Source organism: Aptenodytes patagonicus, chromosome 8, assembly GCF_965638725.1.
Source record: "Aptenodytes patagonicus chromosome 8, bAptPat1.pri.cur, whole genome shotgun sequence".
In the NCBI taxonomy this organism is placed as follows: domain Eukaryota; kingdom Metazoa; phylum Chordata; class Aves; order Sphenisciformes; family Spheniscidae; genus Aptenodytes; species Aptenodytes patagonicus.
The window spans coordinates 18034700-18061775 of NC_134956.1; the positions used below are offsets into that span (position 1 = coordinate 18034700).

Below are 27076 nucleotides of genomic sequence, written 5' to 3' on the forward strand. Positions count from 1 at the left end.
ACTGTTTCAAAGACATTTTCTTTAACCAGGCTTTGAGCACATCCATTTTGATTTACATCCAAATGGGTCACAGACATCAATGCAGTATTATATGGGGAGAAAAAGGGAATGAAATGCTTTTAACATGAAAAATATGCTGTTGCATGTAGGCCAACTTTTGTTCTCTTTCTCTCAATTTATCTAGGATTTGGGTGGGTTTAATTCTAGGGCCAAATTCAGTACTGGCATAAGTGAGCGCAACTCCATTAGTGTCAATGGACTCTCAACGTTTAAGTCAACAGTGAACTTAGATCATTGAATTTTTCCCATGTTTGGGCTTGCATGTTTCCTGCAAGATAATATACATATGTACTGCACATATGCTGCACATATGCACATAAAAATTCACTGGGGAGGACGTTTGGCTCTATGCTTTTTGACTTTATGTATAGAAACTGCAATCAGCTTATGAATTTTTTGCTTCTCCTGTAGCTAATGTGCCATGCATCTGTAAGGATCAGCCGTGCAGAATGCCACGTTGCAAGTAAAATACCTAGTAGCAAAGGCAAGCATGAAATTGCTTTTCTTTCCTCAGTCTGTAGGACTGCACATGCACACAAATCTATGTGATTAATTCGGAGAGATTTTTCTCCCCTCTGTTATCATGAAGTTGAACACTGCCTTGAACAGAGGGGTACGTAGAAATACTACAGATGCTTATCTTTGGAGTGAATTGTAATATTTACTCAGCTGCAGGCCTCAAGCTTAGCGTATGCCATGAGGTCTGCTTGCCTCTTAGTGCCTGAAGAGTAGGAAGGCCAAGGCAGGGATGTCTCATTCTCTGCGATGCTTCCTGCAGCATTTGGGGTGTTGGTCTGGTCATCAGGTTTGAGAAAGATGCGAGTGTTGCACTTTCCTAGGATCACTATAGCTTAGGTGTCCTGAATATAAACCAAGACCCAGCTGCGTTGGGAGAACAAAGCTGACAGATGATCTCTACCCCAAACTTTTACTACAAACGTGAGGCAAAGGTGACAGGCACGCACGGGTAAGGAGTTGTGTGAACTAGTCAAAGGTTATTGGGCATCCAGAGGCCAGGTGTCCTCAACACGTGAGGAGCCCGCGTTTGTGGGCACCATATACTTCCCTCCTGTATTTAAAGGCGATAGTAATCTAATCTTTGTTTGGTTTTTTTTTTTTTTTTTTTAGATTGAAAGGCCTTGATATATCCTAAGAGTGACTTTTCCAGTGTGCCTTCTGCCCAGCAAAATGGGGTGTCCTTGTATTCTCAGTATCAAAAGAGCTAAATAACGTTTGTGGTGAGAAGCAGAGGACACTGGCCTATGGGACAGTATGAAATGGGATTGCTAGGAAGAAAAGTAAGGTTCTGCCCACATATAAAACTTGACCCTTCTCTGCGAACATTATCCCTGTGAATAATTAGAAATCTGCATTCAGGCTTCCCACTGTGTCCCATCCCTTAAGGACACACCCGCTGTATTGCTTTACATGGTGCGGCAATGCACAGCGAGATTTACATATATATCACATAAAAGTGTTTACAAAAAAAATTAGCATGTGATTGAGCTGGAAAGCTGCAGAGGGCCCCAACTGTACGAGTTTCCATGCGCTTCAGCCAGAAGATTTATTTCCAATTTGTTATTCATAAGGGAAGAGTGAGAGATTGGGATGGGGTCCTTTGAAGTGGAAAACAAAGTCTTCTATTCAGCCTTCAGCTTAATAGAATACACATGACACAGGCTTGGCATGGCGGCCTGCTTTCATGTAATGTGCTCCTTGTCATTTTGCTTTCCTAGGCTGTGAATACTAGTGGGAATGGGTATTGCCCTGGAAAAGTCTCATTATCTCCTGCTGCCTTCTGCAGGAGGAGCACAGTGTAAGCAGGTAGGAGCCATTTGGTGGCAGTAGTGGGGAAACCAGGTTCATCCAATTGTTGCAGTTGTGTTGCTCGTAATTCCCAGTTTATGTTTTATATTGAAAGAGCATGTGTAGGAAAAGCAGCATAACTGCAGGGCTTCTGCAGGCGTTATGCGGGCACTTCTGCCCTGTTTGGAGGCCCCAAGCAGCGAGCAGTGGCCCATGGGCTCTGAGCCTGCCTCTGACACCCGTCTTCTGCATGACCTGAGCTCTCGCCGTTATCCCCCTGACTGGAAGTGACTGAGGGAAGGCTCTTCTGAATTGGTGCAGCATCTAGGATGGTGGAGCATGATCTAGGCACTGTATCACTGCAAATAACCAGTGATTCTGTCCAAAGTCGATGTTTTGGGGGTATGTGTATAAACCCAGAATTTCAAGAATGCAGCCCCGGTTTTACAGTGATGTTGTTATTACCTATATCTACAAGCCTCTGAGAGCTTCTGTGCTTTGCCCTTTGTTAGTAGTATTAAAACCATGCTCAGTGCAGCACTAAGGCGAGTGTTTTTGAAGAACTTACAAGCCCAACGTACCACAAAGCCCTGTCAATTAGTGGGTCTGTGGGCTATGAGAAAAAACATGTGTGACCTTCAGCACATCAGCTTGGCCTGCAGCGTGAGTGTGGTTAGAAAGAATTTGGACCGGAGTCCTGCTGGTCCTCTTGGCCCTGTGACACTTGCTCCTCTCGGCTTCCTCTGGGATCACGTCCTCGCGCCCCTTCTGCATGTTCAGGTTTGGAGCTCTGGGTGAATCACCGAAATCAGAGATGGAAAGAAATGCATGAAGTCATCTCATCCTGCCCTTGCCAACGCAGGATTATTCCCCACAGTACAGTCTTGAGTGCCTTCTCTGGTCTATTTTTAAATGACTCAAAGGAGAGGGCTTTCCTCTCCTCCCTGGGGAGGCTGGCTCTGCTGTTCAGTAGACCTCACTGTTGGGGAATTTTCTTCCTGTTCTCCAGCCTCAATTCTCCTTTTCCCTAATTTAATTGAACTGTTCCTGGCTCCACCCTTCTAAACAATTTTCCGTATTGCATGACTGTTGCAAATACCTGTTGTCAATTTGCAGGCATAACGGATGGGAATTCATTACCGTTTGCCTTGCTTGGCAAAGGCTCTTTGTGCAGAACTGTACTGGGAAGCCAGGCTCCATCAGCAACTAGATTTCTGAGCTACATGCCAACAAATAAGAATGACCTTTTCCTACTTCTTTGGACAATGCCATTATCATAAAACCCCCAGCATGACTGAGAATTGGCTGGGCTTCTAGCAAAGCCATGAATGTCTGTATTAAAGTGCTGGTTTTCCTCATAGTCCTCCAGTAGATCTTCCATAGTGCTTTTTGCATGACAGAAATTACTGTTCTGAGTTCTCGGGTTTAGTTGTAGATGTATACACGTTTGGAGAACATTTAATTAAAAAATACAGTAATTCCTGTTTTATCAAGTGGCTCCAGCAGTTGAATTTCTAAACCCTGACTTTCAATTTGAGGTTTCTTAAGCACCTGAAGTGTTTTGAAAATGGCTATTGAAGGTGGGATTTATGCTTTGACAATACCTAGATGCTTTGGAGCGTAGCACCCTTTGTCTTAAGGGGTGTGTGTCCTTCATCCAGCAGGACGGACTCGCAAGAAAACTGTGTGTCCGAAGAGTGTAAGTTATTCAGGAAAGCATCTTATGGGTTTGAAGAATTATGAATCCCTATTTATTTATTTAGAAGAAGAAAATCAGTTTCTGCTGTGGGTGACAGCAGAATAGAAGCCCATACTGAAAACACCAGGAAAAGAATGGCTAGCATTAAAGAGACTGAAATACCTTTAGTGCTTTCGTACAGCAGAGCTGCAGCTATTTAGCTATGGCAGGATACCAAACAACATTGTGGCTGGCCATTGTTGCTTGAACAGTTTGATTTTTAAAACATTCAGCTGAAATGTAACCGGCAGCCAAGTTGGAAGAAGTGAGTCACAAGGACAGTGTGTTAAATGAAGAGTCAGCAAATGAGGGAAACGAGTTCTTGTGCCCTGGTGGAAAGTGGCTGTACTGCAGGCCGGGAGCCCAAGAGCAGTATCTCGGCCTAGCACAGCTATTGGGTTACTTTTAAGAAAATTTTGTAGTCTAGAAGTAACATGGCTTTAAAAAGAATGAGATAGTGCCACAGCTATAAAATAAAATTACTGATTTCTCTGCGGTAGGCCTCAGAAGGGCCACGGATCCCATCCCTTTTTGCTCAGCACTGGCCCTTGCATCATAAACCAGAAACTTCTCCTCCAGAGAACTTCCAGTGTTAAGCATTTCAGGAGATGGGAAAGGGGTGGTGGAGCAGGGTGGAGGAGGAGAGAACAAAGGGACTGTAGCTGGCATAATAAAAACCATCCCGGCACTCATTGGCCTTTGTTGCTGATACCGATCTGACTCATCAAACTGTTTGACGTGATTCTTGATATGTGTTTTTTAGAAGGCACCGTTCTTGTTGGTGTTTTTAAATGTGCATGTTTAAATGATGCTGTGAGTTAAATGGATTGGAGCATGGTGTGTGGGAGCACTGGAGAGGAGAAGGGTGTGTGGTCCCTAATGACGCCAAGTGAAAAACAGAGACACACCTGTTTTGGGATATAATGGGAGTGATAAGAGTAATTTCTTAATGATGGGGGTTTTTTGGGAGTGCAAGGGGAAGGGTGGGTTTACAAAACGTAGGGGGGGCAAACAGGACTTCTATCTTGCTGTGCTGGGGACTGTTCATTTTAAATGGGAGTGTTTGGTACATCTGGGCTGAACTGATACTGGTTCTTGCATGCCGCCCCCCCGCTCAGTGTTTTGCTTTGCAATGTTTTATCTGCCAAAAAAAAAAAAATCACAAAATACTTGCAAAGTTGCATGGCCACAGGCTTAAATACATACATATGAAATCCCTGAAAGCAATTTGCTTCAAGCCCTCCTCAGTTCCAGACATCTTTCTCACTCCATCTGCTCGTTCAAGTACACAAGTTCCTTGGGAAAAATCACTTATTACATCACTGAAAAATGCCACAAAAATAGCTTTTCATTTAAGTTCCCATCCTCGGAGTTAAGTCACATGGGGATCAGATAGATTCAAACATTTAATAACTTTTTATTTTCCTTTCTCTTTAAACACAGGATCTCTGGTCGTGGAAGCAGGGTCACGTGGTGGATTCTTGGCAGTCAGCAGTCTGTGGAGCTTTTGCAGGTGCAAAGGATTATATGTTATACTGGGAAAGACTAAAGAAGAAAGGGAAAAATGTGCAAATCTATTAAGTATAGCAGAACAACATTCCTTTGTAATTCAAGTTTGTTTAGAAGAAAATGGATCCAGTTGTTGTCTGGAAATAGGAAAGTCAGCAAAGGAAAGAGAAGGGGAAAAAAAAGACTCAAACAGGGTGTCTGTTTGAAAGACAACCAATTTGTTTTTGACAAATTTCTGTTATTTAAAAACCAGGGGCCTGTCAGTCAGGCTTTGCGATTATTTCAAAGTTGATTTGTAAAATCCTCATCCAGGAGAAACTTTGCTTGGGTGGGGGTTTGTGCAGCTGTCTGCTCCGAGCACTTCCCCAGGGGTTGAAGTGATTGCAGCGAGAGGCCATGATTCACCATTCATGTGACAGTTCTGACAGCCATGTAGATTAACTAGAGTCAGGAGAGCAGAGGCTAGCACTGCACAGCCCGGAGGCAAAAGCCTTCCGCAGCAAAAAAAAAAAAACGGAGGGCGAAACATCTGGGCAATCTCCAGACACTAGAACAAGAATAAAGAGTGGCAGAATACAATACTGCACTATTTATTACCAAACAAGCCAGAAGTTAATTGAATTCTTCAGTAGGCGTCTTGCTTGATTTTAGCCTACTGTAGTTGTTTCAAAAAAAAAAAGAAAAAAAAGAAAAAAAATCAATTGATGACTCATCAGTATAGCTGACAAGTTTGAGGGAGGAGAGATGTTTTAATAGAAGAAACGGATTAGTAGTTAAGAGATGGATAGCCAGAGCTTTTCCCCAAGGAGCTAAAATACATTTTGGGATTCCAAACCAGTAACAGAATATGTGGAAAAAATAAATCCTGTTTAAAGAGAAATTATAGCATTTCTTGAAATAGAGATTATCAAAAGCAAAGCTTGTTCTTTGATGACTTACAAAATCAGAGCCATTACATCGTATGTAATTTTTTAAAAATAAGCTCTGTTAGGGGAATTGAAGTATTAATAGCAGCAGAATTCCAGCAGAGACTGAGGCTTTGTTTTGATGGGCGCTGTAACTGCACGACCGAGAGAGGGTGTGTGGCTGTAACCCCACACAGTTTAGTAGATTGGGTATGTGAGCTGTGAGGGAATGGTTTAGTTAGAATTGATTCCATTTTGGGGCAGGGAGGATATTTTAGATGAGCTTTTGTGGTCTCGTCCAGCTGTATTTTCTATGTTTATGTGATGGGAAGGGAGTTTTATTCTGCTTAAAATTCGGTCTACTGTTGGATTTTACACTGACTTCATCAAATCAGTGCAAACAAAATCAGAGCGATTGAAGCAGTTCGTTCATTTCTGTTTTGAAACAAAACAAGCTATCAGACTAAAAATGCTTTAAAATGCAATCTGTACGGCTGCAGGTGTGATAAGGGATCATTAATTTAGCTCTGTTGATTTCTTTACAGTCAGATTGATACAAAAACTGTGTTCAGGCATGTTCAGAGAGCTGGAAAGGTTATCTGATTTACCCAAGGCCTTGTGGAGTAATTTCCTGAAGTCCAATTTGGTGCCTCAATTGGAAATTTAGCCCAGTGCCTTCATTTCCTTCTCTGTATGTCTTGATTCTGACCAGTTGTGCTTGGACTTGCTACTCATTGATGGATGTTCAGTAGTGTCTGCTCGCTTTCTAGCAGAAATGTTGCAGAAGGAGCTTCCAGAGGCACAGCTGAACGGTGGATGAACGATTCACTGCCCTTCGGCAGATGCTGGGGAGACCTAACACTTTGTGCTGAAAGAGACACCGGGTCCTCTGTGGAGCAGCACAGAGACTTCCAGGTTCACGATGGTAGTAGATGAGGCAGTTCAGCCTGGCTGTCTTCATAGGCTCTATTCCCCAAGCATAAATCTTTGCAGAGCTGGAGTGCTATTTTGTAATAGTGTTGTAATTGGTGATGATATATGTTCTCTGGGTTATCCTTCCATCTTCACTTCCTCCAGCCTGGTTTTCCTTCTTTGTTCTTTCTTATCCCAGTCTTTCCTTTTCACCAGCAGTATTTTAACCTTCCTCTTCCATGTCTCCTTTGAGGACCTGCTTGAAAATTCACAAGGTTCAACCCTTTTTGGATCAGAACCTTACCCTTTGGTCTTCATTGCCTCCCTCTGCAGACATGTAACAGGCAGGCCCTGTATTGATCTAATCCAGTACTGCATCCATTCTGTTTCAGTGCAAATATTTAGCCTTCTTGCTGAATGGAGGCAGTGGAAAAATAATTTCCTGCTTTCTGAAGAATGGATTCCACGGTTAAAAATTATTAACTACCTACATATAGCTTCAAACGAAGAAAGAAAAAACAGACCAAACTCTTTATCCCTTTCTTTCTACCCCAAAACAAAAAAATCAAAACCTCACCAGTACCCTGTGAATAAAATAAGATGGATGTGTGCATCTGAGTGATTTAAAATCATCACGTTATAAACCTTAAAAGGAAAAGATTATCCAAAACCCAACCTTTAAACACAGAGATGCTGTCAAATGCCACCATGGTAGTAGTGGGATGGCAAAATCACACAGACCTGCTTTTCTCCTGTGTTCTTTGCTTGAATTCAATACTTTCTAAAAATACGTTAGAGGTCCTGAGGGGCAGGGTAATAAGCTGAAACAAACTGAAAGAAAAGTCCTGTTTGGCTTCCCTTTATGGCACACAGACACATATATTTGTGTGTCTGTGTGCGTTGGTTAGTTCCTAGCTAAATCGTAACTGATTATTTGGCGAAGACAGAACAAAGAGCAACAATATATTGCATTCCATCCCCAGAGCCTGTGAAACGGCAGCGATTTCAGCCAAAGTGCTGTGAGAGGCCCGACTCTTCCTTGTTGAGCACACGTGTAAGATGTATGTATGCGATCCATGGGCTTTTTATAGAAACTTAATAGGCATGAGCATAAATATCAGAGATTTTGAATCCTCTCTGTGTCATCTGTTAATAATTTAATCCCTGGAGGCCTTGTCCAGCTTTATCATCATCTCTGGTGTCTTAACTAGAGGAGATGTTTGGAGCAGTCGGGGAGTGAGAGAAGGTGATATCTGAGCAGCTGGTGGGGAGGAACCCAAGGGTAGATCTACATGATATTTTAAGCCTGAGGTTGCATTTGAACCAAACCTTGCCTCATGCCTGAGCTGTTTGGACACCAGCCCAGATTTGGGCACAGGCTTTGGCAGGCTGGCGGCAGAGGAGGGAAGCGTGCGCCCATGCTGCGGGCAGGCCAGGCGTGATTGTGGTTGCACCCCATGCTCAAGTCTTCTCTGGGCTTAGGCTGCCTGGCTAGACCACTGCACCCCAGCCCTGCACCGTACCAGGGCAGGCTGTCCCAGAAGAGCCTCTGGGTGGTTTTCGTATGCCCTCCGTGGAACTGGTCCAGTGGCAAGGAAATCCTGCCATTGGGCATTGGCTGTTGGGAAAGCAAAGTGCTGCCCTGGAGCAGGGAGGCAGCTCCAGCTTGTCAAAGATCCTGAGTGTCCATTTAATGCAATTGAAAATTGCCTCTGTTAAAGATGCCTTCTTTCTCCCTACCGTAAAAAAAGTGTGGCTTAACATTAATAATTAATGCTTTGTGGTGACAAAGTCCCCAAGAATGGAGGTGCAAGCCTAGTGAATAATAAAGCACTAACGAGAGCTTTTTGCACATTGACAAGGAAGACTTCCCATCACTTTTGTTTTGATCTAATCGGCTCTGACAAGATTACACACTGTGTCTAAAAGCCTCTTTAACTCTATAGCTCTGAATAAATTTTTGAGTAGTTCTCAAGATTTCCCTGCAGTGTCTGCTTGGACCATGCTTCTAACCCTGAATTGGTTAAATCGCCGGAGGAGCAGTGCTTTGCCTCTTGGTATTTCTGCTGAAATCTGAAGAGGTTCTTGGGTCACTTTGCTCTACCAGTGGCAGGTCTTGTTCCCACAGTGATAAAGGACCAGAATAAACTTCCTCTTAAAAAAAAATAACAATATCAATAAAATAAAAGATCAATTAAGAAGTGATTGATTGAAGAGTTCTGAAAAAGAACGTTTGTGAATTTGGAAATCAGTCGGTGTAAGAGGATGCTGTGAGGTTTAGTGTTGGACCTATGCGACTCAGTTTTTCGACCCAGATTTGGGATTCAATCCTGAATCAGTCCTGGGTAACATTCAGATGTCAGTACAGAAAATAATAAGAAGACGACAGGTAATAATACAGCTCAATCTGGATTTTTTTTCTTTCCCTAAGGTGTGCCAATTCATGCAAGGACATTAGTCAGCACATGTTCCTATCTCTTGAAACAAGCTTGACCTACCGAACTGGGCTGGTGTTGCAGAAGAGAGTGCCAGGCGTCTGGCCAGATGGCAGAAACACAGAATCAGGAGGAGCCCCTGTGATGGCCAGAAGGGTTCCCTGGACCCTTTAGAAAGGGTGAGGAGAAGTTAAAATGGTACAGAAAAAAAAAGATACGGAGTCTGAAGAAGAATTTGTCTTCCTCCTTTCATAGGATCTTATTTGAGGAGTGTGTCAAAGAACCTGTGAAACATTTTGCTATAGCAGCAGCAGCAAATTCTGCAGGCAGCCACCTTACTGCGAGGACCTAGGGTTATGTATTGTTCTCAGGTGAAGTATTTCACTCTGTTTTGATGCTTCTCAATTTTTATTTGCATATGACAGCTAAAAAGGGTAGGAAATGCCAGCAGGAACCTAGGGGAATATTTTAAGTCTTCAGGACTTTTTATTCTAATTGCCAAATAAAGGTAAAGCATTCTCTGCAGATGTCTGTCACTAGCGCTTCCATCAAGAACTGGTCACTGGGAGGGTGTGAGTGGCAGAGGGATTTTCTGTTTAACACCCTAAGCTTGGTAAAGTTTAGCTGCTCCACTGACGTGTGAATATACAGTGTCCATTGTAACTTCTTGGGAGACAGGTTATGAATTTTCCACTACTGCGTGAAGTTTTATTTTCCCAATAGAGGAGTTTGTCACTCTGCTAGAAGTATTAACAAGCCAAGAGCCTTCTCCCATGTGAAAATCCATCTTTATGCCTACTTGCTTAGCCCAAGTCATCACCAGATCCTTCTAGGGCAAGGGAGAAAGGAGCCTTCTCCAGGAGTCAGTTGGTGAGGCTGTCTGTCCAGGTGCAGACTGCCTGCAAAGGTGCCTTTTTCTCTGTCAGTTCTGCGGAGAAGCTGGAATGATTAGGAGTGTAAGGCTGGATGTGTCTGGGCCTTTCTTGCCCACCCGATACTTTCATACCCGCTTTTCCTGGTCACTGACTAGTTGAGCAGACTCCAGCTTTATGTGACAGCTCTTGGAGAATTCTGTGACAGCAGGAATAGACTAAAGGAGTGATTTAAAGATCTGTTGGGCCTTACTGTGTATTAAGACAGCCCTCCTATTTTGAATGAGTAGACTCTGGCTGTACTAGTTTGTATCTGTTGTATTAATCTGATGATTGGAAACAGTCATGTTTCAAGTTCCTTTACCCAGCTAGAGTAGGTGGGACTGAGCAGTCCCTCGCTAGCACTGTAGCCTGTTCTTGGGTACCTATGTAGTAACGTTGAAGAGGTCACTCTAAAATTACCTTGGACATTTAGCGTTAAGGCTGGAGCAAATCCATTTTGTCAGACTCACTGCCTTCAATAAAATGCAGTTCCCAACAAATGCTAGCTTTAATCTTGTGTTTTTGTCAAGCATATACAAACTTGCATTTAATTTAGCTGCTATCCTGCTGCTTGTGCTTATGAAGCATTTTATTGTTGCTGTTGTCATTCTAAATTGATTGGTAAATCTGCACCAAATACTTCCCAGTGATGGAAAAAGAAACATTGAAATGTTAATAACAAAAGAGTCTGAAAGATCCAGATGTTAGCTGGGGAAAAAATGAAAACCAATCGGCCTTGATTAAACCTTTCAGATAAGAATTTGGGAACATTCTATCAGGATAAATTGTGTTTGTTCTAATCGCTATATCAGCCAAGATTGAAGCTTCTGCCAATAAGGAACTGTTAGGAACAAATGCATAAAAAAATTACCGGGATCTGATAAGGGAATTAAGTTAGTCTGACTAAAGTGTTACCGTCAACTCTATAGCCGAGTGATGCATTGAGATTTTTTGCTTGATACAGGCCTGACAGCCGTGTGGTTCACTGTTTAATTTTATCTTGGTCTGTGGGCAAAGGAAGGGCTTCTGCATCCAGACTTGTAAAGCCACTATTTTCCATGGAGATTATTTTTACTGTTCTAAAAATACATCGCTGACATGAGTACCAAAGTTTCATCCAGACCATTCTCTCAAAGCCTTTGGGTCACTTACTGAAAAACTGGCTCACAATAAAAAGATTTTTGACCTTAAAGAAGGTCCAAGAATGAGCTGGAATTTAGTTTAACTTGCTCATATTTTCTGCTTTGGCTTCTTGAATACAACCCGTTTTTCTGCTTTTTAGTGAGGTATCGCTGCTAGAAAGCTTCCGGCAGAGGGAACCGGATGGGCCGACCTTACGTGAGCAGAAGCTGCTCCTAAACCAGGCATTTTGGGCTGTTTGCTAACTCAGCTTGCCTGCTATTCTTGTTTGAGATCCAGGGGACTGCACATGTGCCTTACTGCATCTCCTGAACTGTCATGGGACATTCCTTAATTAACTGGAAGAAGTCAGTGTAGGGTGCCAGCTGGCCCAACCTCCTTTCTAACATAAAGCAGGGGTTTAATATGTTAAAGCTAAGGTGCTTGAGAGAGAGAGATGCAGGTAAAAACACAAGCCAGTGAGGAAGATGGATTTTTTCATTACTTTACAGATTTTAGAAGACATGTTTTTCCCCTCTCCCATCCCAAGAAAAGAGAGATCAATTTTTTTACATTCCATAAAACTTGGAACAGAAAATAGATTATTTTTAGCTTATTCCCTGGGTACTGTGTAGGCTTCAGTCTCTGGAGTCACTTTGTTCCCTTCTGTAGCAGATACAGGATTTATACAAGCTCCAGAGAAAAAAACAGGAGGAAGAAGGAGGAGAGATTTCAGAACAAGCCTCTCTCTCTTTTCTTCCCCCCTTTCTTTCTTCACTTACTGCTGGACTGCTCCTGCATTTTAAAAGTTTCCTTCGCTTTGGCTTTTCCTCAGCACGAATTACTTGCTTGAAATATTGTGAACCGAGGAGGGAGAGAGAGATTAGAGTTAATTTTAGGATGGGGAAATAAGGCAAAGGGAATAAGATCCTGGGAGAAAAAGCAGCAAAACTGGTCCCTAGATAGCACAAGAGGCCAGGCTGTAGCCACAGGGTTAAAATATGGAGACAGACACACGCACATTTGTGGGTGAGACATGCAGATGGATAAGCTGAAGATTTCTGGCTTTCAGGAGGAAAGCCACAGCTGAGCTGGCTGCTCCAAGTGAAAGTAATGAGCTCCAAGGGTGAAGTTTGGGCATGATTAGAGAGAACAAAAATGCCTGCGAGGGGAAGATGGCACTTGTGGCAGCAGACTTCTGACAATTTCCAAAGACCCTTGGGCAGTTTCACATTGTTGTTTTCCAAAATGGAGCTGATTTCATTCGGTGGAGATGAGCTCCATCCCAAAAACTGGCTTGTTTTTTTTCCCTGAAACAAGAGTCCCAGGTCTAACAGTTGCAGTCCATATCCAGTCTGTCTGTATCTTGTAGATAGCTTTGCCCCTGAAGCATGTGTGTTTCAGATGCGGAGCATCTTTCCTCTCTATCTTTCTAGCATTTGAATAGTCAGACTTTAATTCTCAAGGCAGAGCACAGTGTGACGAGCTTGTTTTCTGATCTCTGCAAATGAATAAGCAGGTTCTTCCTTTCAAACTTGTCCGTAGGTGTTGGAAGTGGAATCCGTTATCCTTATGACCTTCACATGTTCATATAAGTACAGAGTCCAAAACAAAAGGACAGTAATCTCAATGGGGATGTTTGGATTTACAGTTAACTTCTATAGAGCTGTTTTCCTTAAGTCAACACACAGGAATAAAACACTCTGTGTACAGACCTTCAACAAAGTACTTGGACTCTGACGTGAGGAAACATGCTGTAGGCATTAATAATGGAGCAGTGTTGACCACAGCCATGGGAATTATAGGCAGTGTGGCATTCATATTCAACCAACAATGTCTCACTTGTGTTTTGTATTTTAATTTGCTCAGGTGGATTTGCAGCTGCAGTCACCACACCTCTCGATGTAGCGAAGACGAGAATTATGTTGGCAAAGGTAAGAGCAAAGGAGGCCAGCAGACACGCAGGTGAATGGCTTGGGTAGTTCCAGAGTTTCTGTATGGTCATTACAGAATGAAATCCAGCACTTATTAATAATGGTTTCTGCTTTTGTCCTCAAAGGCAGGATTAGACGTGAACAGGTACTGCATGCAGAACTAATGAAATTGTCATGTTCCTTTCCTTGTGTTGCTCTTCTGGTCCTTTCCCAAAGGAGCTGAGAAGGGCCTGTGTTTGTGCTAGACTTCCAGAGTCTCATGCAGTGTCTTTAGGAGAAAATCCTTGCAGAGTCAGATGCCCAAAGTTAAACTTCCCATCACGGATTTATTCCTCTGGGTTTTTTGATAATGGTTGGGCTGGAGTGTGTGTGTGTGTCTTTTCTGAGGACGGCTTGGCACTGGATTTTCTGACCTAAAATTTTAAGGCACAAAGATCATGATGGCTGATATCTGCCAACTAGGGCAGAAGGAAGGTTGCTTATAAGATCAGTAAGTTTAGTAAGTAGTTAAATTGCTAGTAAGTCTAGTGTTCCCGTCATCATCTTGCTGACCCCAGAGCAGAGCTAAGCAGCCACATAGCTAAAAGCCCTCGACCTTTCCCTGCCCTGGAAAGAGCTGTTGTGTTGGCAAAGGTCAGGCATCCTGGAGTTTCTGTGGATGTTTTTTTTACCCTATTGCTCATGTCCCTCGGTACGGAGATGTTTCTTGATGACATGCACTGCCCCAGCCGAGTCAGGCACATCTGCACTCACCCTGTTGCTGTGTTGTGTATTTCTCATTGCGGGGTGTTGTACCTGCTGCAGCTTCTTTGCCTTTGGATAGTGGGGGCGATAAAACTGTAAGAACTGGGTTTTGTTTCTGTCTGCCACTGTGCTGAGCAACCAGGTCAGCGTTGGTAAGGGAATGACGGTGCTTTGGGATGTTCTGAGACCATCCAGACAGCATCTTTATATTAGTCATCTCTCACTAACTAGATCACACATGCAATTTAATTGTCTGTAGTCATGCTGTTTGTCCTCTGTTTTGCTCTCAAGGCAATTTTCACATGCAATACACGACTCACCTTTTTTTAAGTACATCTCAAGTAAATCCTCTTGCAGTGAGCAGCAAAGTTTCTTGTTGGTGCTTTGAGAGTGAGTTTTTATTAAATTCTTACTCCAGTGTCAGCTGCTGGACTGAGTGTAGTGCAGAAAGGACTGGATACCCAGTTCTGAACTAACCAGCTCTGTGACCTTGGAGTGATCGTTTTGTTCTTCTGTGCCTTGGTTTCCCTTTCTGCCCTTTGCATTATTCCTGGAGATACAAGGAGCTTTTGCCTGTGCCTGGGGTAAGAGGTCATTAGGATGTCTGTAATTGCTGTAAAGTAGCACTAACCAGGGACAGGGAGCTCAGTAAATAACTAAACCTCTCTGCCAACAGTTTCCAATCTCTCTCTTTCTGTGGTGCAGGCTGGATCCAGCAATGCTAGCGGGAACGTTCTGGCCGCCCTCGGTGGCATCTGGAGGACACAAGGCCTGTCAGGGTAAGGACATGCTGCAGAAGCACATTTCATGTGTTGTTTCTCTGTGTTTGGGGGGTGGGAGAGGACAGGATGGTCTGCTTATATTTAAATCCTGTCAGACAGAAAAGACTTTTAATTGCTGTACACATGGCCAGAGAGCAGCTCTAAGGTAGCTAGGAACAAGAAGGTCCATCCAGGGAGGTCTAGTGTCCTCGCTTAAGCACTGGCTGTGAGCAGTGTCCAGGGAAGAGCACAGAAACGGGGCATTATTGGGGACTTATCCATGGTACAATCTCTAAGCTTAGCTCCAGGCTTCAGAGCGGAGGGTGGCTTTATGTTTAATGGACTTTTCTCCATGAATATGTGCATTTGTGTTTTGTATCCATTTAAACTTTGGGCATGCACATCCTCTTGTGGAAGTGAGTGCCACAGATTGATCTTGAGGTGTGTGAATCACCCCTCCTGAGACGTCAGGGAAGGCCAGCATAGGAGCCACGTGTCCCTTATGGACAGTCTTTCCCTCCTCCTGGCAATTTCCTACTGATGTGAAACACCAGCAAGGTCTCCTCTGTTCCTTTATATTAGCTGTTCTTACTGTGAAGTGTGATGGGAGCACGCGATGCCAGTGTGGTGCTGGCAGTAGGGACAAGCTGAAGCAGAAGGAAGGGAGCCATGTGCTCCCTGACTGATCCTTTGAGCCTCCTGTCAGGTCTGGGCTTGAGCGCATGCCCGCTTGGATTTCTCCAGAGGCACTTGTTGCAAAAATGTTAAGTTTTCTGAGACACGCTTCAGTACAAAGAGTAAGTCTGAGCAGCCGCAGAGCAGCTCTCTGGCTGCTTTCCTCCTGTGACCAGGGTGTAGACATGTTCTGGGCTTTCTGCTGACTGGTCAGGGAAGTCTGGGGTGACGTCGATCCAGCCTCTTGCCTGCCTCGCTTTACCCAGTCCTGAGATGGAGAATTGCTCTTCTGACGCTGGAGCAGTGTTGTGAACAAAAAGTCCTCTGCTAGCATTTGTAGAACATTTTGAGGTGTTACGGGCTTATAAATTATTATTGATTTTTACAGACACCTGCTTCATTTACGCCACCTTGCCCTCTTTGAGTGCATGACTCATACCAGTTACTGGCCACGTAGTGAATATAAGTCTTAAACAACAACTCCTGTGCTTCCTTCGGTAGGGTTTGTGTTCCACCTGCCCTTGGCCTGGAAGAGAAATGGAGGTTCTTTTGAAGCTTTACTTGGGGCTTTTCACTGTAATTTCTCATAGGTTTTTAATCTGCTTGATGTGGCCAGTACTTTCAGGGTGATGTTTTAACATTTGTAAACTGTTGCTCGAAGCAGCATGCACATCACAGCTTTGCGGGAGATAGTTTTCTCTTAACATCTGATCTCTGCTCGCACAACTAATAAAAGTTCAATCCTCTTTCTGCACGTGTGGGAAGTAATTCAAAACAAATTGCAGGAAGTTCCTGAACACCGATTCCAGGAAGACGTCCAGCTGTGCCCCCCGGCAGAGCTCAGAGGGGTTGTCTCAGGTTTGCTCTTTGAGGTGATGAGGTCATGTGGCAGTGGATGAGTTTTGGGTCCTACATGGCTTGGTGGACTCTAGGGCATATTTTGAAAGGGACTGGGAGAAGTGAGGCCATGTCTGCTGCTGATGGCAGTTGAACTCTGAAGGGTGTGAAGAGGCATGGATTTGGCTGGGGAAAAGGGGAGGTTTCCCCAGCCAACAGCAGAAAATAAAAATGTATGTTTGTGTTCTTTTCAGGGTGTTTCAGCAGTGCCCTTTTCTAAACAACCCAAAATTAAACTCTGCCTAAAGATAGTATCCATGGACTAGGACCAAAGGGAACACAATTCAATTGAAATCAAAACAATAAGCGATCTGGAGAAAAAGTAACATGTAAAGGAGGCCAAGCTGCGTCAGCTGCAAGGAAAAGGAAGAAAGTCTTGGGAAAAATAAACGCAGAGGCTGCCATGCCTGCTGCCAATTATAAATCTATTAATCAAAAACAATAAAAATGTCGGGCTTTTTTGGCCAGTTGCAACATGACATGATTTATGGCTCCTCTAATAAATCTCATAGTTGAAGAGGAGGAATTCTGAGGGCAGAAAGACGCATTGCTTATTGCCACCTTATTAAAACCAGAGCACAGGGCTCAGCTTCCTGGTCTGCACCTAGTAAATCCCTCTGCTTCACGCCAAGAAATTTCACATCCCTTTCTGTCCGGGGAGAGCCAGGCCTGCAGTGGGAGGTAGGATAGGGAAGGGGTGAGCGGATCTGTGTGCCTCTTCGCTCTTGCAAGCAGGGTAGACGAGCCATTCACATGAAAGCGGGTTTACATCTTGTCCGACTGCTTTTCATGCAAGGAGGTGGTGGCATTTGAAAGCCGTGGATGAAATGTCACAACTTGCTGGTGAGAAAGACGAGGGTTATTTGGCTGATAAATCTGGTGAGATGGTTTGTCCCAGCTTGTGTGTAGATGGGGACAGAGCTGGCAGTTTGCACCAGGTGTCCCGTTCCTCAGCCGAGCTTCCCGGTTGGAATGGACGTGGCGCGGCAGGTGTGAACCACACCGCTCTCCGGAGCCAGATCTCGCCAACGCGAGTGGTGAAAGCAGCCCCAATGCCCAGGGCTTGCTGCCTTGCGAAACACAAGCTGCCCACAGGAGTGAGCTCAGTGCAAAGCTGTAGTCAGGTAAAAGCGGTGTTTTTTCTCAGCATGGCCACCTCTTTGGTCCGGAGCGTAATACGGCAGTTTTGTGGCCGAGCACGCAGTGCTTTTTTCAGCGCTGGCCCCTCTATGCTGAGGGGCCCCTCTATGTCCAGGCCCTGCAGTGCCTTTTCCAAAGGGTAACTTCAGGGGTCCTGCTTAGTCTCTATTGAGAAAGAATTTGCTTTGGGTTGCTGAGTTGTGGCCCAAAAATGTCAACTTTTCTGCTGGAACCGTGGGACTAGGTGTATTGCTGGGCTGGGAACCCTGAAACGAAGAGCTGCACCCCGGAGGGCATGCACACGGTTGGGGGAGCACACGGTGTGAGTCTAACACCCTCAGCCAGGCCTCGCCCTGGGATATAAATGTGGTTCCCGGATTTGTGTCTCCTGCTGAGCCGTTCCTTGCACGGCTGGGGAGAGCGATGTGTCTGTACCTGAAAGCCTGCGTTTGGTCTTTGCCAGTCACTGACATGCTGCGCGTTTCTTGCAGCTGTCGGTGATGAGAAGGTGGGGGTGAAGCCCTCCAGCCTTGGTGCTGGATCTGACCAGTAACTGGGAGAGTTGCTTAAGCAAAAGGGAAAACCCAGGCAGGGAGAGAGGAGTGACAGGGTGCCAGGTGAAATCTGTACAAACAGATAGCAAATACAAATGGACGGCAGACCTGTGCCCACCAGAGGGGTTTCTAATGGGGCCAGCAGAAAAAAACCCAGCAATTTATCTAATCTGCTGCTGAGGGCAGGTGTGGCCCAGCGGGGACCAGTTTGGATCAGGCCTGCAGCAGAGCTCAGCTCTCCGGATTCGGAGAGCCCCAGAGCTGTTTAGTTCTCCCTTCCTGCAGAAGTGAGCGTTGGAGAGGCCATGGGTGGCCGGTGGGAAAGGGAAGCTGGAGGGAGCAGGGCCAGGATTCTTGGAAGTGATGGTTAGTAATAGAGGTTGCCAGGGATGCAGCTTCTGGGTAACTCAGTTATCTGCCCTTGTTTGTATAATAGCTGTGTCTCGAGTGGGCTGTTCTGTAAATGAATGTCTGCCACTGCTCCTGTAATGAGGGCTGCCTAATTCGGCAGGAGAAGGATGGTGCGCGTTTCGAGAGCGATGCTGCACCGTAGCATTTACCCTATCAGCACTCTGTCCATACATGCCTTGTACAAATTACTCTGTTTTAAAGCTGTCATTATGGTAATAGACCCAATTGCTGTCTAGTAAAGCCATAAAATGTTTCCATCTGCCTGTGTGCTCCAGGCTCCTTAGCAAAGCTCATTACAACGAAAACCAGAGTTACTGCAGCCAGAGGTTTCCCCAGCGCAGCGTGAGTAGCCGGGCGCGGGCAGGGAGCAGAGAGCTCCTGAGCAGCCCTGGGGGTGCGTGCATTTTCCACGCAGCCCGGTCTCACCGGGAATTACACCTTGTCCCACTGTGGACACGCTCCTAGCAGGGACCATGCAGTGTTTGGAAAAAGCCAAGGACAGCGTCCCCACGGAGCTCAGCCAGAGCGTGCTGCGAAGGGCTCCCGCCGTGCGGGCGATAGATCAGCGGGGGGATGCCAGACAGATTCAAGCCTAATGTTTAATCCTTGCTTGCAACGAAGGAAGCCTGTAATCCTCTGGGAGGATACACTGGCCTATCCTGATGTTGTTAAACCAGCTATGAGCTTAGATGTGTCGAGCAATTGGCTTTGCATGAGTTTCCTGTTAACTTCCTAGAACTATTAAGATCAGGCACCTAAAAATCGTGGCGGCTGAACGCGCAGCCATTCCTGCTCCCTCCCTGCTGGCCCCCGTTGGATGTTATTGGGGATGAGCCGCTGCGGTGAGCAGGGCTGTCTCTGCAGTGGGGGAACTCCTGTCAGAGAGAGGGGGTCCCTCTGCCGAGGCTGGATGGGGGTAGTGGAGGATGGGACACTTCCCGTCTGTCTGCAGCCCTTCGTGGGGATGTGTCTGAGCTCCTCTTTCTGCAACGTGGCCTGTGTGCTCCTGCACCTTTGCTTCTGCGCTTTAGGAGTGCGGAGAGGGGTTAAAAATCACAAGGCTTGGGAGTACTCTGTTAGGGAAGCCCAGACAGGTTCCTTCAGTGAGCAGCGGGGTGGGATTTAAGAAACCAGCAAGAGAGAATTTTTCTTGGCTTTGTTTTCCAAAGCCCCTGCAGCCAGCCGTGCAGCATCCGCTCTCCACTCATCCTCTGAAATCCCCTTTTCTTCGCCTTCAGCTTGTTTGCAGGTGTTGTCCCACGGATGGCAGCCATCAGCCTGGGAGGCTTCATCTTCCTGGGGACATACGAGAAGACTCGCCAGCTGCTGCTCTGACCCAGCCCGGCCGGTCCTGCCGGTGGCCGCCGAAGAGCTGGAGAAGCCGCTGAGCTGGAGGAGGAGTCCGCCTGCGAACGCAGCCTTCCTCCTGCCACCCCTTCGCCGTGCCACAGCAGCTGTTCAGCAGGCTGAGCGCCGCTTTCACTGTTAAAGAAAAGTAAATCCTCCAATAATTCAATTTCCCAAAGACGAAATTTTCCTGCATGGAAAGTGAGTGAGGTCATTGTGAGAGTCGTGCCAAAAAAGTAATATTTGGGGGGTAAACAGCTAATTACGGTGGCTGAGAAAGGCATTATTAGAACTCCTGCAGGGGAAATGTTTTGCAAACCTCCAGATCGTGGGCTGAGCAGGGAGGCTGAAATAAAGTGAGTTTTCATAATTCAGTGGCACCTGCCTCATAACATGGGGAGGGTTTTTCTGGTTGGGGAAGGGGCCGATAGAGTTACAGCCTGCTGCCCTCCAACAGCACTGAAAGTATTCCAGGTTGGGAGAGCTCTTTGTAAAAGACAATAATCCATTTGTTTCTGTGTATTTGTGAAAGTTTATATTCCTGTTTATACCTACAGGTGCTCAGCAAGCATTCCTGTGTGGTAGCCAGTGCAGCTTTATTAATTAGACTCACATTTCTCCAGTAAAAGCACAGGCTTGTATTATTTTACAGCTGTGCCTTGTGCAAAGACATGCAGCTCTGCCTTCTTTTCGTCTTCCTCCCTCAGCAGCTGAAGGAGCGGGAGGTTGGAAATGCTGAAGCCCAGGAGGGAGGCTGGGAAGGCAAGGCAGGGGGAGCGCACAAGTTCTCCTGCCGATGTACGGAGGGTTCTCAGGGGACTGCTGGCAGGCAGAGCAAACCTCTGCCCTTGCTCTCATGTTAGGTAAGAGAAGTTGTAGTGGCCAAAGTGGTGCAGGGACGAGCTTGGTGAAAAGGCCTTATTGAAATTACTCAATTAAAATTATCACCAGAGTCCAGAAGGGGGAAATTGGCCAAGTTTACACCGGCAACTTGGCTAGGCGGTGTAACTTGGAACTGTTTAGATGTGGAAGGTGTTTGCATGGGGATGCCTGGGCAGGCAAAGCTGAGCTGCTGCAGTGAACGCCTTCAGCACGCACCGAAGACCCTCCTCGGGCTGCGCCAGTGCGGTGGGATAAGAGGGGCTGGGTCAGGTGGTGGCAGTTCCCAGGTTTGCCCTGGGCTCAGCCGTGATGCTCGGAGGCTGAGGGGCCCCTCGCTGGTGGACTTGCGCGTGGGGGTGAGGAGGTGTAGCCTCTCTGCAGCCTGGCTGCTGTAGGGGCTGCGTGGGGTGAGCTGCCCCGGGGTGAGCAGGGCGGCTGTTGTGCCGGGTGCTGGGACTCGATGCACCGTGGGCGCCCGCTGTCAGGCTTGAGAGGGGTGGCAGAGCCCGGCTTGTGCAGCCATAGCGGCGCCAAGGCCGTCGGCTTCAACCTGGTGGCACTGCACGCGTCCACCTGAGTTAACTAAAGTTGTACCTGTGATGACGTGCTCCCCTGGGGTGCCACGATTTAACACCGAGGTTGTTCTCCTCGTTAGGAAGGCGTACAAGCATAGGGAGTCTGGGGCGAGGGAGAACAAATGCCAAACCAGGTTAGTGCACAAACGAACGGGGGGGCAGGTGCAAAGCCTGAGCCCCTGCCCAGAGAACAGGCTGCTGCTCAGGCGCAAACATGGGCCAGGCTTACTAAGGCTGGATGTTTTATTACACCGTCATCCCGTGACATAGTAATAAGACTTTTTTGAGGCCAAAACTTAGAAAATAATTGGCAAACAAGTAAAACATACAGAACAAAGGACATAATTCTTAAAAATAATGTTCAATTAAAATGGGGAATTTCAGCCAAGTCCTGCAGTGGCTGGTTAATTTTACCAGTTGCCATGGCACGGTGTAGCAGTGCTTCCTGCCACTTTCAAGGTTGTCTCTTCTATGAAGTTTATGTGTGTATATATATATATAGCAGAACTGATTTTTAGGGGCATTGGGGGGGGCGAGATTGATTACTCTGTCTTGAAAGCTAACTTGGATTTTTCTATTAAAGCGCTTTAAACGTGGTGAGAGGGTTAGCCCTGCAGTTGGTGCATTTAATTACCTGAGCTGAACATAATCATGCCCCCTAAGTCGTTGGGTCCAAATGCTGGATTTTTGTTGTTTTTACTTAACATTTGCATAATCAGTTTTTGTCATCACTGCTTTTATTTAAAAATGGGGGCAGGGGAGAGCCAGACCCCGCATGCTTCCTTCCCCTTCCCCTGTGCTGAGGGACTGGCTCCGCACCCCCGACTGCGGCGGGAAGGACAAGGTCACCGGGGAATGGCACCAGGCAAGCGAGAGCCCCGCCGCGCGGCCAGGGGCTGTTCTGCACACATCAATTTGTCTAATCCTGCTGAAAATGACACTTTTAATTATGGGACTACGGGGGGGGAAAGACCTAAAAATGTGTTTGTTTTTCCCCTACTACCTGTTTGCGTTGAGTTTTAGTGACATTTTATTTCAAGTTTACCGAAACTTGAAAAATTCATTTTATTCCATTACTGGGATAATGTGGAATAACAAAACTTGAATCTCAGACCAGGCACCAGCCTCTTAAAGGCTCTTTCTTCACTGTTTTAAAATACTTTTTAACTGCTACAGGTGTTAAGGGATTTATCAGAGTAGCTTATCTGCTTTATACCCAAATTGCGTGGGGAATTGGAGAAGGAAATACTTTTTTAAAAGTTTTTTGAAGTATACAGAAACTGAATTGAGATTTTTAGTTAAAGCAAGAATTCAAGCTTATCTCCAAAGCTGCCTCTGGAATTTCCACACAGGGTGGGGTTCGGTTTGAGAAAGCCAGAGGTGTTCACAACTGCAGCTGAGTCTAGTGCTATCCTGGCCCCATTTTTCTTAAATACTTACACACGCATGCACCCACCCCATCTGTTCGGTTTTCAGTGCCAAGATAAGGGCACTTGCCAGATACTTAAGCAAGTTGATATATTAGAAATGTCTTTCTTACGAGTTCTTTGTTGTATCTTTCAATACAGCCCCCAAATTCCACCCCATCCGCAAGTCAGGCTGCCAGAGGCTCGTGCTGATCTACAGTATGTAACGTTAAAGCCACGGGTCTAATTTCAGGAGTGGGTATTTTGGCAGTTAGTCTGCGTTTTCGTCAGAGAAAGACAGAAAAGAGTATAGCAATGGATTAGAATTTTATTTAATTTTCAACTGAAACTCCCAAAAGTTCACTCTCAACAAAACAGCTGTAATATTATAAATGAACCTTTATTAAAGACACTTCAATGCCGTTTGTTAGACACTTCAATATCTTACATGTTTTTCAATGTACAACATTGTACCAAATTTTCTAATAAATAAATAACTTTGTACACAAAAGTAATACTTCCTCTTTCACATTGCCTCTTAGAAGCAGCAAATTCACATATTTAGTGGAAGTCATAACATTAGGCAGTTAACTTTATTCAGAAACATTATTTTCAACGTTAACGTGGCAAACATGCTTTGTATCTGCAACGGTGATGACATTTCTGCCAGCAAAATGAGTCAATTAAATCATTCCCATCTTCCCCGTGGCCCCAGTTCCACTGTTTTCACCTTGCGAGTCAGTTCTGAAGCATACTTTTCCCTTGAGTAAAGGGAAAATTACGCTCGGTTTATAATTTTCTAACATCCATTTCCTTTGCTTTGAATAAACTTGGCACTCAACATAATTCACCACCTGTCTCAAAGTGCAAACATGTCAATAGTCAGGAACTGATACAGACAGGTACCTGGCTGAATTATGCCTTGCTTCACCAAGGTCAGGTGCAGCTGGCTCATCTACAGTGAAACCGGCCATCAGCTACTGGGCCACAGACAGCGGTCCTTCCCTTAGAGGAGGTGGTGGCTCCTCAGGGCGAGGCTGGACAGGACGCGGTAGCACTCGGGCAGATCCCCTAAGGGATGGATCTGAACAGAAAACGAAACGTTTCCGCCCGTACCTCTGATGCTTGCTTTGAGCCACAGCACTAGCAAAGGTGGGTTTCCACCAGACTCGGCTTCAGGGGAACTGGCACTTGAGTTGCTCCTAAGGAAAAAAGTTACAGAACCCCCTACTAAACCTTCCCCCTAAAGTAGTCATCACCAGAGTTAGCAACCTTATGTTAGCAGAACTCAAATTACAAGTAACTGGAAGGGAGTCCTCCATCCACAGGTACCAACACCGACAGAAAGCAGCCTTTCTATAAATAAAAAGCATCATAGTGAAGTTAGAAGTGACAAAGACCTGTTTGACCAACGTGGGTATTCCTTTTTCCCCCTGTTCATGGATGAACTTAAAAGACCACATGAAAATACTTGGGACATTTCCACGTAACAGCATACTTACTTTCAACCATAGATACCCAGTTTCCCCTTCTAAATGAGCGTATTTCTGAATAGCCCAGAATTGCTACTCATCTGAGGCAGATATTTTCATATAAAGACTCTGGCTGCAGATGGGGGTAACGGTGTTCAACAAGAAAGCGTAATACTGTGCTGCAGGGGAAAAAAAGCATCAGCTGAATTAACGGCACAGCTGTCGGCTTCGGAGTGTGATTCTAGTTCTGTTGTCAAAACAGCTCTATGGTTTCAAACCCCCACCAGAACAGATGCATTTTTTTGGGGTGTGAAAATGCATTATACTGGCACGGGTTATTCCTTCTAAGCAGGGCTAGGCTGTATATCATCATATGCACCTTACACAGGTAAAGCTGCATCCATTTGGGAGGGGAAATGTCTGCAATTAGCTCTGCAGGTGATCAGCGCTGTAACAGCACATACGGGCAGATTAGCGCCTTCTGCTGTGATGCTTTTTGAATGGTGCAATATATGAGGCGACCCCACAGCGTGCTGCATGAATGACTTATTTTGGTAACGACTGCTCGCTAATCACGACAGCCTCTTTCTCTGGTGGTTTGGGGGCTCTGCACTGTTGCTGAATTGTTTAGTGCCTCTTGTGTGGTCCGCTCTAACATATCACACAGTCACAGTTCAAATCTTAATTTTTATGCGGTTTATGAAAACTAATGGAATTTAAGTTCTTCCACCAACAGGAAAAAATCAGGTTGCTACGTAATTTCTCGCTGCGTGGTTTTTTTTTTTCCTATAAACTTCATTTGAAACAGTTGAAGATCTCTGTTTAAATGTGTTAAGTGCAATAAATTTCAAAGGGGAAGGAAATTTGTGCTAAGTAACCCAAATTGATACTTGATTTAAAGGAACTTCCATTGAAAAGAGGACAATCCCTTTGGAACAGTCTGGCTGTTTAAAGTTCTGCTTATGCATTTAAGGCACCAGAATTATTTCTCTCACAAAGTTTAACAGCAACCTGATACTGAAAACAATATTGCCAAAATTGTAAAATTTCACTCAGTTTTCCATGCACTAAAGATTAAAATAGCCTCTGTAAAAGATATATATATATTTTATATATATATATTTATATATGAAAACTCTTATGTACAATTGTATCAAATACTTTTCTCTTTACACAATAATCCCTTGCATTTATGTGCTTCATATGCAAGTCAACTTTTGAACGCTTCATACTTCTCAGGGAAGTTTTAAACTATGTACAAACAGATGACGCTCGAACAGGAGTTTGTTCCCCATACAAGCTTGTTTCTCATACCTCAGTTGTTTGCCTTTGACAGGTCATCAGTTCAAGATTTGAGGTAGAAGTAAGTAGCCTACATACTCTGTGCAAAAAAAAATTTTAAAAAAATAATAGCGTGTTTGTTAATTTGCACATGGCAGTCTGTCCTTTCAGTCCAGCGATCTGTTCGGTGGCTTCAACTCATGAACGGAGTCGCACGGCTTGGGCGCACAGCCGTTGGACAGGAGAGCTTGTTTCACTTCTGCTTCGCTCTGCAAATCCAGTAGTGTTGGGGAAATTTCAGGAAGCACGTTCAGTTGCTTTAGTGACCCTCCTGCCGGTGAAGCTCTCACCAAATTAAGGTTGTTAAGCTCCGAAGGCTTTGCTACTGTTTGTGAAGACCCTGCAAGAAACCAAAGACCCAGCGTGGTTAGTTGATGCTCGGCCTGCCAGCGCTCCTCATAAAACCAACCCTGCCACTACCATTCGTGCCCTTGAGCCAGTTAAAAAAGCTGATGGGAGAAAACAGGGCTCTGATACAACCCAGATGGTGGTGTGTTACGTCTGGGGAGAAAGAGACATCCCCAAGGAAACACGTACCATGTTTGTCTGCAAGCAGCGGGCTGGTGGTGCTCACGGGTCCTATTCTGTTGTGGTTGCTGGGGTAGAGGGTCCCGTCTGTTTCCATCCTCTTGCCGCTGGCAATCCCGTTGCACGGCTGAGGATGAAGAAGGCTGGTGCCTGCACCCCTCTTCCTATTTCGTTCCTTGCTGCTCAGTGCGTTGGGGTAGGTATTATCCACAGTCTTAAGGCTCTCGGAGTAGTACTCCGACTCCTTGGGGTAAATGTGGACGTTCATGCTGTCCGTGCTGCCGCTGCAGTCCGTGCACACAACTGGCAGGCCATAGCCTTTGTGGGAGGAAGAGAAAAGAGCAACAAACGAGGATTAACCAGCTGGAAGTTGTCAGCACTGAAGCACACAACTTGCGGAAGGAAAAGGCAGCTGTTTAGTTCATCTGTCCCTCGGCAGTGTGGGAATCTCTCTCACTAAATAATACGGACATTTCTCGGTTTTATACAGGGCTAGTAAACCCCTGCGGTTTTCAGAACTCTGTGGCTATCGCTAAAGGTAGTTCCAGTTAATAGGTTTAGTAGTTTGGGTTCTTTTACTCCGAAGAAGTTGTGACTTACTTTCTTTTAAATAAACCGTGCATTTATTTCCTTTTCCAGACTCTCTAGTCAGGGTAGAAATAGAAAGCGGAACTTTCCTGTACCTGCTTTAAAATACCAAGTTACCGTTCTTAGTTTTGTGCTGCTGCTTTACAGGGATCGCTGTCAACTCATATTGTTATCTCAAGAGATGTTATTACTGCTAGCGGTAATAACAGATGAGCAGAATTCAAAGCAGCAAGCAGAAAGGAGTTTCTAAATGTTGAAAGTTAATTTCCTTAGTGCACTCAACAGCTTTCCATTATTAAACTTTACAGTTTTTCCTGGAGAGAAAATTTGTTTCACTGGCTGTTTTTCTGTGGATGTTACAATACAGCACGAGAACAGAAAACACATTCCAAAAATAGAAAAGTATGAGCGCAACACCCAAGA

The 27076-nt window shown here is 45.2% G+C and overlaps 2 protein-coding genes across 2 annotated transcripts in view; one reads left to right on the plus strand and one right to left on the minus strand.

The window, feature by feature from the left end:
- Positions 1–22990, plus strand: part of SLC25A26 (solute carrier family 25 member 26) — a 92209-nt gene extending 69219 nt beyond the window's left edge. The window contains exons 7-10 of the mRNA XM_076346607.1: positions 5048–5117; positions 13268–13332; positions 14782–14855; positions 19753–22990. Coding sequence (XP_076202722.1) covers positions 5048–5117; positions 13268–13332; positions 14782–14855; positions 19753–19849 — 306 coding nt within the window. The 3' untranslated portion in view covers positions 19850–22990. The remainder of the gene's footprint in view (positions 1–5047; positions 5118–13267; positions 13333–14781; positions 14856–19752) is intronic.
- A 1309-nt stretch (positions 22991–24299) lies between these two features.
- LRIG1 (leucine rich repeats and immunoglobulin like domains 1) overlaps positions 24300–27076 on the minus strand; it is a 100082-nt gene continuing 97305 nt past the window's right edge. The window contains 2 exon segments of the mRNA XM_076346606.1: positions 24300–25877; positions 26075–26383. Coding sequence (XP_076202721.1) covers positions 25645–25877; positions 26075–26383 — 542 coding nt within the window. The 3' untranslated portion in view covers positions 24300–25644.